This window comes from Geotrypetes seraphini, chromosome 2 (genome assembly GCF_902459505.1).
Source record: "Geotrypetes seraphini chromosome 2, aGeoSer1.1, whole genome shotgun sequence".
Classification (NCBI taxonomy): Eukaryota; Metazoa; Chordata; class Amphibia; order Gymnophiona; family Dermophiidae; genus Geotrypetes; species Geotrypetes seraphini.
Window position 1 is genome coordinate 395,235,521 of NC_047085.1, and position 10,531 is coordinate 395,246,051.

Here is a 10,531-nt window from a genome sequence, read left to right on the forward strand (position 1 = left end):
GAAGCAATATTATTACTGGTTAGACAGATGCTTCTCAACCCAATCTTCAGGGCACACCCAGCCACTCAGGTTATCTGCAATGAATATGCATGAAACTTTCCTGCCTCATTCACCTCAAGCCCCAACCAATCAGGTTTGAGGATCTACTATATAAAGAGAAACTGCAGACCTCACAGCATAACTTTAAGTAAACTACAGCATGATAGCTGGAACATCGGTTTCTACCTGACAAATGTAAGACCCAGAAACCTGTAACAAGCATAATGCTAGCTGCATAAATTCTGAGAACATATAACTCAGCTTCAAGGGGAAAACATCTTTAAACTCACCACAGACTTTTCCATTTTATGGGGGAAAAGAGACCAACTGATTTTCCCACAAAAATTCAAATTTATGACCAAGTGACTTTCCTGACAAAATTAAAATTGGTGACCAACGGACTTTCCTGCCTTATTCACCTCAAGCCCCAATATCGGGTTTGAGGACCTACTATATAAAGACAAACTGCAGACCTTGCAGCATACCCTGAAGAAGGCCACAGCACAATGGCTGAATCATCAGTTTCTACCTGACAAGATACAGCAAGACCCAGAAACCTGCAACAATATATCCTAGAGCAGGGGTGCCCAAAACGTTGTTCTCCCTGCTTCCCTGACGCTGCAAAAGCCAGGCCCATAAGCTTCCCCTTCCCCCTGACGTCAATTCTGACGTCAGAATTGATGTCGGGGGGGGGGGGAAGGAATATAGGGGACTATGAAGGGATGAAGTGAATTAAAAGGTTAATAGCTGGGACAGAGAATATTGCTATGAAGAGCCAGAAGTGTCTAAACGTTCTAAAGGGAAGAGTGACAGACTGATGGAGACAGAAACTTGGAGTGGAGCTGTGGCAGTGGAGAAGAAATAGGCTGCGAGGGTGGGAAATAAGAGTAAGAGCAGACAGGAGGAAGTGTTTGCTGGAGGCATTTGGCAATGGTGGAGGTGGCTTGGGGGGACAGAGAGAGAGAAAGAAAGGGGGGCAGGGAGAGAGTAAGAAAAAGTTGGAGGAGGGAATGGAGTGTGTCATGGGCAGACAGGGAGAGAGGAAGAAAAAGTTGGACTCATGGAGGGACAGAGAGATATGTTGGTTGGGGAATGGAATGAGGTCTGGAGGAGAAGCTTGCAGGAGTCAGAAAGAGGCTAATAAATATTGAATGCAGTCAGAAGGAAGTGCAACCAGAGACTCATGAAATCACCAGACAAAGGTAGGAAAAAGATTTTATTTTCAATTTAGTGATCAAAATGTGTCCATTTTGAGAATTCATATCTTCTGTCTACATTTTGCTCTATGGCCCCCTTTTACTAAACCGCAGTAGTGGTTTTTAGCGCAGGGAGCCTATGAGTGTCGGGAGCAGTGTGGGGCATTCAGCGCAGCTCCCTGCACTACAACCGCTATCTCAGTTTTGTAGAAGGGGTATATTTGTCTATTTTTGTATAGTTGTTACTGAGGTGACATTGCATATTTTAAAGTCATCTGCCTTGACCTCTTTGAAAAAAAACCCCGAATATAAATTTTTTTATTTTTTTAAATTTCTTTATTCATTTTAAAGCCATAAGTAAGTGCAAAATAAAATACAATCATATAATTCTATAAAAGCACTTAAATACAATTACAATTATAATCTATGACAAAAAGATTATCATCCCCCCCCTTAATTATATCTAAGAATGACACTCAAATTGAGAATTTAAAAATACATTCCAACCCACCCTGGACGTGTATGACCAAAGGGCATAATCAGCAATCACTCTTTGCAAGATTTTGTCAATGGCTCCCAAATCTTCAGAAACTTCTTATAATATCCCTGATGTATGGCCATATTACGTTCCATCTTAAAAACATGACAGAGAGACTCCCACCAAAAGGAATAGTTCAATCTATCCCAGTTTTTCCAATTCCTTAGAATAAGCTATATGGCAACCCCTGTCATTATAAATAGAAGTTTATTATTATGGGATGATATTTGGCTTTTAGCTCTCATCGTAGTGCCAAATAGCACAGTGTCATATGTTAGTGCCACTGGATTTTCCATTACTTTGTTTACCTGATTCCCAAATGGATCTCCAAAATTGAAATATCAAGGGACAATAAAATAATAAATGATCTAATGTCCCAGGTTCGAAATGACAGTGCCAATACCTATTAGACTGGAACTAATTTCTGTAACCGACCTGGGGTCCATGTATGAACAATGGAACCCATTACATATGTCTTGGTGGGGAAGAGTTCAGACGGTAAAAATGATGATTTTGCCTATGGTTTGTTACCAAATGGGTATGTTACCAGTGTTTTTTCAGGGGTCCTTTTACAAAAAATTAAATAGTATTGTTACAAAATTTATTTGGCTGGGGAAAGCAGCAAGAATTGCTTTAGTATTCTTACAAAAGCCAATTGTGGAGGGTGGGATAAATTTTTCAAATTTTTATAGGTACAATCAAGCCTATGTAATATGTCAGGGTATGTATTGGGTCCTCCCCGAGCTCATGGAAAATCTTCGACTGGTTATGGTTGGAATGGCAACTCCTGTCTCCATTGAGATTGTGTCACATTTTGAAGATGTCTAGGCTGTATAAGGACAATAGAATTTTAATGGACACTTGGAAGACATTAAAATTTATTACTAATTTAACAGATATTCCAATTCATAAATCCACTTGTCAGTCCCTTTGGTTGAACCCCAAAATTCAAATTGGCAGGTTTAAGGTCATCTGGAAGTATTGGATGAAGGTGGGCATACATACTTTAGACGATGTAGTATCAGAGGGAAAGTTGCTTGAGTTTTCATGACTGCAACAAAAATTTGGTATTGCTAAAACTCAAAGTTATGGGTGGTTGCAGTTGAGGCAGGCCATTCAGGAGGGGTTCCCTGACTGGAAAAATCTTAAAAACAGTATAGTTTGCCATTCCTGTGCTTCCAGGCGGATTTCCTGGGTCACCAGGCCACTCAGTGGTACAAATTAATATCTGGATTTTTGAATAAGAAACCAAAAACTGGTCTTCGTGACATTTGGAGCATTGAGATTACTGCGTCTCAATGGTCACAAATTTGGACTTGGAGGATGAGATGTATAGTGTCTGCATCTATGAGACAAACTTGGGTTTTTTTGTAACCCAAATATAAATGATAATTAACATTTTCTCTGCATATAGTGTGCTTTGTGTTTTTTTTTTTTATTTTATTGCTGGTAGATAATTTTGACTTGATCATTTTAAAAGTAGCTCGCAAGCCAAAAAAGTGTGGGCACCCCTGTCCTAGAGGACTCCTAGCCAGTCAAGTTTTCAGGCTTGGTTAACTTTGCATGCAATGAATGTAATGCATTTAAATCTACCTTATATTGTAACCACTGGGTTACAAGCAGTCAGCTCTGGGCTGTATTTTTAGCAGTGTGAACCAGAACAGCTAGGTAAGCCATCCAGTCTATCATTTAATATGCCTTACTTTCTGTTGTATGATGCATTATTTGTTGTAGTCATTTAAAAACAAATTCTGCAACAGTCCTGTGAAAAGATTAGGAGAAACAGGTTATTTTAACATTCATTCTGATATGGAAAGCAATAATACTGCCCCATTTCTAAGGCATGAAAAGATTCAAAAATATATGGTAGGAGTAAAAAGACAATTTATAAATAAGAGGAAAGTAATGTGTTTAGAGAGCCCAGACCTGTGTAGGATTTCATTTAGATGAATCTTGTTAGGATCACTGAAGATGGAGCTTGATCATAAAGAAACAACTACTATTACTGCTTCCAAATTGAGACAAGTTGGCTCAGTCTAAGAAAACTTTTCTCTTATAAAGTAATCCAGATTTTAAATTATTTTCCTCTACTGACTACAAATAAAAACAATCCTCTTATCTAATTTGTCATAAATTTCTAAAAACTTTTTTGTTTAAAAAATTCTGCCAAAGTGTTTATCATTGGTTGGTTTATCATTGGTTTGAAATTGGTTTTCTTTTTAAATTTCTTTCTAAACCGATCTGGGCTCCATTGCAGTGAAAAAGGGGTCTATAAATGCTGATATCAGATTAAAACTTCTAGTTCATGAAAAGTAGGTTAACTTTTAAAACCTTAATGTATGGGTTTCCCTAGTAGTAGACAATTCTGTCGAGGCATTTTAGAGACCCTTCTACTAAAGGGCATCAAGCATGTAACGTGTGAAGTACTACATGTTAACCGCTTTTGCACAAACATGCCAACATCTAAGAATGGTGGTTTAGTGGTTAGTGTTCACTAATTTGACTGATAAGTGCATTTTCTGTTAGAAAGCAGGAAATGGGTGGAGAATAGGTATTGGCAGCATATTAGAATCACTTAGCGCCTCAAGAGGAGGTGCTTTGTTTCTGTGCTAATTGCAAGCACTGTTAATGCACAGTAATGAATATTTCAGCACAGTAATTGCAGAGGATGAGCTGGAGCATCCAGCAATTAGCACACAGCTTTTGCACTTTAATTTTTGCTGTTAAGACAATGTACATGCCAAAAATTAGCATACTTTGGTGTTAAATCTTTTAGCACAAATGCGATACATAAGCTTTCATAAAAATTTTCTAACACATTTAAATTAGTATTTTTACTGTTGAAACAGAAATTTTTTTTAATATATATATTTTATACTGAATGCCTGGAAGTATGTCCAAGTCTTGTTTTCTAAGTATAATTGTCTTCTAATTTTTATTCACCTTTTCATGTCATTTTATGTAATGGATAATTTTTAACAATAAAATGTCATATCACAACTAAGGTAGATTTTTTTTTATTTTTTAAAGTGTTCACTCTTCTTTTAAAATCTCTCAAGTCTTCAGCTAAATTTAATTGCAATCTTTTGAAGTTAATTTTAAATAGATTAATTTACCCTTGTATTTTTGATTCTCAAGGATAGGGGTTTTAGATATATAGTAATTTGCAGTTTAGTAATCTGATGAACACAAATTCAAGGAGCAAGATCCTGACAAAGCTTGTAGAGAAACAAGATTAATATTCTCTAACATAAGACATTGGTCATGTCATTAATATGTAAGAATGCAACTTGGATACTTATAGATCTACCAGCAACAACAACAAAAGACTACAACAAAAGCATCAACAGTCATCTACAAAGGGTGTACATTGTTAGCAAATATTTGATTCATTAGTGTACCTTATAAAAAAATACTAAGGGCATTCATTAGTGTGTGCTACTGTTAAGATGGGTTATTTTAACCACAAGTTGTGCTATTTTAGCAAAGGGTCCCATTTTATCCAATGAGAAATTGTGCTAAAATAGCACAACTTGTGGTTAAAATAACCTATCTTAACAGTAGCACACATTGATGAATTCCCCCTTAATCAATTTAAATATACTTTAACCTACAAATTATTTTAAAATTGTTTTAACATGTTAACACACACTTGGAAAGTCCAAAACAAAAGTTTGCATTGTGGACAGCTATGCTGTCAACAAGGTACTATCCAAGAAACCCTAAAGATCCAGTATTTGGAAAGAAAAAAACATGAAACATTTCACTCTTTGCCTTCTCTTTTTCCCTATCTGAATTCTAATACTATTTTGAGCCACATTGAATTTCAATCACAAACTAAAAATTGCAGTGTTTCATCTTGAATTTTCAGGATAAGTTTTGCATCTAACACATCCAAGTTTTAGCTACAAAATCCTGTGACAGAAGCCGGTACCTGTATTCGCCGTAACCCGGCCTCTGCTCACCCGAGCGCAACTCCGACGTGCTTCCGATGAAGGAAGGAAGTCCTGCTGGAATATCTTTTCTTGTCAGGAAGCAAAATAGCAAAAATAAACAAATCAGTTCACTTGTTCAAAGTCCCTTTATTCCTTGAACCGAAGTTGGGAGCAACGTCTCCCTTAAGCATTCATAAAAAAAAACCCCAAAGTCCAAATAGAATGCTGCCCACAGATAACCAAAAATAAAGTCTGGAGTGGACCCACTGGAATGGGTTGCCACTGCTACCTTCAATCAGGCAATTAAGGTAAGTATCATTGACATCCAAAAATAGCAAACAGAACTGTAGTGGGCTTGTCTTTACCTTAGGGAAGATAAAGCAACCTTACACACTCTCACTCAAGTTCTGGGCCTCTAAGCTCAGCAAGTTTAAAGCTGGGCTGAATCCAACAGAGAAACTGTTGGTGGGGGAGGGGAGTAAAGGAATTCACTTATTACTTTTCTGAAGTATCAGAATGCCAATAATGGCCCCACTATCCCGACCTGGATCTTAAGTGAATCCTCCCCAAAAGTTATGACATTTACTTCCCTCACAGTCACAGAAATGCATCCCCAATTCAGGCCACTTGAGTTACAAAACAACAATAAAAAAAAACGTTTTTTTTTTTTCCCAGCACAAGTCCCTGCACTTTCTCACACACAGCACAACTGCACAACAGTGTTTTAATAAACAGAGAAAGGCTCCAAACCTTCAGACCTGCCACTTATCTTTATTGCATGAGCGTATCTTCAGGCAGTCCAAGGCTCTCTACCCATTCCATGGGTTCAGGTGGGGCTGGCTGGTTGGCAACAAGGTCAGTGTCAGTTTCCATCATGGTCACATCCTCACAGTCAGGAATATAGTCAGGAGAGACCCTTCCCTGAGCTGGCTCAGGGCCAACTAACTTTCCTCTCCTCAGAGCAGCCTCTATATTGTTCAAACGAACACACCCTGCTCTCTGAGGGGGAGGAGTTACCTGCCTTGATTGCTTAGCTTGTTTTACGTTTCTCACCATGGGCCTCAGCTGGGAGTGAACAGGAGGAGGGAGGTCCCTCTCAGGCTCTTCTGAGCTGTTCTGCTCTCCTTCCTCTACTCCCTGCAGTTCAGCCTGCTTCCAGTTAAAGGGAAATGTACCTTTTTTCCTGGGACTAGTCACAATCCTATCCCCGTGGTTAGCTCGCTGAATGGCTGGATAAGATTTAGCCACCGGCAGCTCTGGAATGAGCGGAGCCACTGGGGACGGATTGTGACATACCCTCACCCTTAAGGATTGATTGTCCCTATTTTCCCGGGGCAACTCACTATCCTCTTGCATACGAGACAGAGTGTCCACATTCACACTTAACTTGCCAGGGCGATGCTCAATATCGTTTCCGGGGCCTATTTGCCTTTTTCCCTTGATTTAGGGGTGGTGGATCAGAGTCCTCAAAATCTTCCGGCCATCTCAACAGGGGTGTCTCATAAGGCCCTGCTAAGGCCCCTGTATCTTGATCCTGAGGACTTTCCAACCCTTCTACTCTCTGGGCAAGGGCAGCTACCACCTGTGTGATATCCCCTAAGTCTTCCTTTTTTACTTGGGCAATCTGAACCCTCACTTCCTCCAGGTCCTGTTCTATTCCCCTAAAGGTATCCAGCACCTTTTCAAAATGCTGGGCGTGTTGTTCCAGTTGCTCTTCCTGTGCCCGTTGTTTAGTTACCCAACTTTCTGCTTTCCCAGTTTGGTTTGTTAGTTCTCCGCATGTGTTCTTTATTTCTACAACGCTACGTTGGATCGCTTGCTGTTGGACTTCATTTTCCCTTATTTGCCCCTGTACTACCTTCAGTTGGTCAGTAATTTGCGCCATAAGGTCGGTCAGCTTCCCTGACTCCCGTTGACACTGGGCAGTTATTTCCTCCCTGGACCGTTGATTATCCCGGTCTAGGGGATCCTTCCAAGCTTGGAACTTGGCTTCGGTTTGGGTTCTTAGGTTAGCTTCCCAGTCCTTTCGTGCTAGTGTCAATTCTTCTCTCAGTTTCAGTATCTCTGCGTCTAGTGCGGCTACTTTAGCGGCTTCTATATTCCCTCTCAGTTCCGAGCCTAATTCAGGGCGAGACCTACTTTCTATAGTTCCTACCCCGGTGGACCCGAACCCTTGCTCTCCTCTGCTGGTGTCCGGGAGACGGGTCCACTGTACCAAGTTGGGGTGCCAAATTCTCTCGCAAATAAGCTGGGCTATACGATCCCCGATTTGCACTTTGTACTCGCTATCACCCTGATTGACCAGGAGTACCGCGACATTGCCCCTAAAATCTGGGTCGATGACCCCAGCGGCCACATCGATTGACTGCTTTAACGCCAATCCTGACCTTGAAGCTATCCGTAGATAGGCACCGGGCGGGGGAGATACTTGTATATCTGTGTTTATCAGGGACCTTCCCTTAGCAGGGATAGTTTGTTCACAGGCGGCATATAGGTCATAGCCTGCAGCCTTAGCGTAAACCCGCGTGGGTGCTATGGCCCTATCTGACAGCGGGGCCCACCGAATTGTAGGCTTCCCATATTTAGGCTTTAACCCCTTAGCCCGTCGTCTTCCCTCCCGGGGCCCGACTAAGCTCTCTTCCACCCGACTACCCAACACACATTTACTCGACATCCCCTTCCTCTCCGGCACTCCTATCTGCGCCCGATTCAGCCAATCTCTTCCCAGGATTAATGGGTAAGGTGTTGTCTTTAAAACTGCCACGGATATTCGGGTTTTTTTTTCCCTATGTTGAATGGTCAGGTCTCTAAGGGGGTATTCCTGTGTTTCTCCGTGTATACAGGTGATGGGTACTTGCTTCACCCCCAGCTCCTGATCTGAGCCCAATTCATCCCATAGTTGCTCTGATACGACCGACTGCTCAGCCCCCGTATCGACCAGAGCCGGGACCTCCCTGTTGGCTACTGAGACTATGACTTGATATTCTTCGGGAATCGGGGCCCCAGGCCTCTGAGTTATTATCAGATCCCTCGTTACCCTACAGTACCTCTGGGTATGCCCTATTTTCCCACAACGATAGCACCTCTGGGTTTTCTCCGGGACAGGCTCCTTCGCCCTAGGGTACCCTGTAGTTTTCCTAGGTGGGTCCTGACCTCGGCTGTCCTTAGCTTTTCCCGGCCTGGTAGGGTGGTTGTCTTTCCCTCCTCATAGGCGCCTTGGGCGTCCAAATAGGCTTCTGCTACCTCTAAGGTCTGGGCCAAGGTTTTGCAGCCCTGTTTCTGCACCCAGCCCCTCAAATTCTTGGGAGCGGATTGCAGAAACTGCTCCCTGATCACCTCCAATACAATAGCCCGGGCATCCCCAAGCCATGGACTAAGCCACCTCTCAGCCAACTTAGACAGTTTTTGAGCAAGTGCCTTAGGCCTTTCCTTATCTTGCATAAGGGTTGCTCTAAACCGCTGGCGGTAATGCTCTTGAGTGTAGCCTAAGTACTCCAATATATGTGTCTTTACAGCTTGATAATTGTTAGCTACCTCAGGGGCTAGTGTCTGATAAGCAGACAGGGTTTCTCCTGCAAGGCATGGGAGTAGCCTTACAGCCCACTGACCCTGAGGCCAACCAGCAGCAGTAGCTACCCTCTCGAACGCGGATAGGAATTCATCCGGCGCATCCGCTGGTGTGATCTTACACAGATTTAGCGTGGCTAGAGGGTTAGCTGCTCCTGAGGGTTGTGGCAAATTACTATGTCCAGGCTCACTGCCTGCAGATGTCGATGGGTTCTGCAAAATTCTAGACAGTACTTGCGTTTGCTCCCCCATCGCTAGCACCATCTCGTCGTGTTGCCGCCGAGATAATTCCTGAGACCGGTACCATAACTCCTGGTTGGTCTTTAACACTGCTTGTAAGTCCTCGCTTTGCTTCTGGCGTTCCGCCGTCAGGAACGCTATCAGCTGTTGCTGGTCCATCTTGCCGATTAACCTACAAGAAACAAAGCGAGAGAGACCAACCCAAGTGCGGTACCACTATATGAGTGTAGTCAAACTCCCTCACCCCCCTGGTCAAGCCTCTTACCAGAGCACAAGGTGAGTCTTTGCCTTTTGTTTGTAGGCCTCCTTGGCCCCCAGTCGTATAGCTGCGTTTCTGTCCTCTTATATCAATCCTCAGCCTCCTCCGACTCTGGCTCCTCACTGGTGCAGCTGGGTCAGCCAAGCCACTTGCTTCCTCTGCACCCCGGTCGGAAGACTTCCGGAACTCCGCTCCGCTCAGACTGGAACCAATACAACAACCTAAAATAACAAGAATGTCCAGCAGGAGGCGCTCATCCCACTCCTGATACCATATGTGACAGAAGCCGGTACCTGTATTCGCCGTAACCCGGCCTCTGCTCACCCGAGCGCAACTCCGACGTGCTTCCGATGAAGGAAGGAAGTCCTGCTGGAATATCTTTTCTTGTCAGGAAGCAAAATAGCAAAAATAAACAAATCAGTTCACTTGTTCAAAGTCCCTTTATTCCTTGAACCGAAGTTGGGAGCAACGTCTCCCTTAAGCATTCATAAAAAAAAACCCCAAAGTCCAAATAGAATGCTGCCCACAGATAACCAAAAATAAAGTCTGGAGTGGACCCACTGGAATGGGTTGCCACTGCTACCTTCAATCAGGCAATTAAGGTAAGTATCATTGACATCCAAAAATAGCAAACAGAACTGTAGTGGGCTTGTCTTTACCTTAGGGAAGATAAAGCAACCTTACACACTCTCACTCAAGTTCTGGGCCTCTAAGCTCAGCAAGTTTAAAGCTGGGCTGAATCCAACAGAGAAACTGT

At 42.6% G+C, this 10,531-nt stretch overlaps 1 protein-coding gene across 1 annotated transcript; it reads right to left on the reverse strand.

The window, feature by feature from the left end:
• Nucleotides 1-6,606: 6,606 nt before the first annotated feature.
• LOC117354061 lies at nucleotides 6,607-8,797 on the reverse strand. The gene has a single exon (XM_033930870.1). The coding sequence runs from the start codon at nucleotides 8,380-8,382 to the stop codon at nucleotides 7,111-7,113; it is 1,272 nt and encodes a 423-aa protein (XP_033786761.1). The 5' UTR covers nucleotides 8,383-8,797; the 3' UTR covers nucleotides 6,607-7,110.
• Between the last annotated feature and the right edge of the window lie 1,734 nt (nucleotides 8,798-10,531).

Coding starts and splice junctions, on each gene's coding strand:
- LOC117354061 (XM_033930870.1), bottom strand. CDS start 8,382: ATGTCGAGTAAATGTGTGTTGGGTAGTCGGGTGGAAGAGAGCTTAGTC.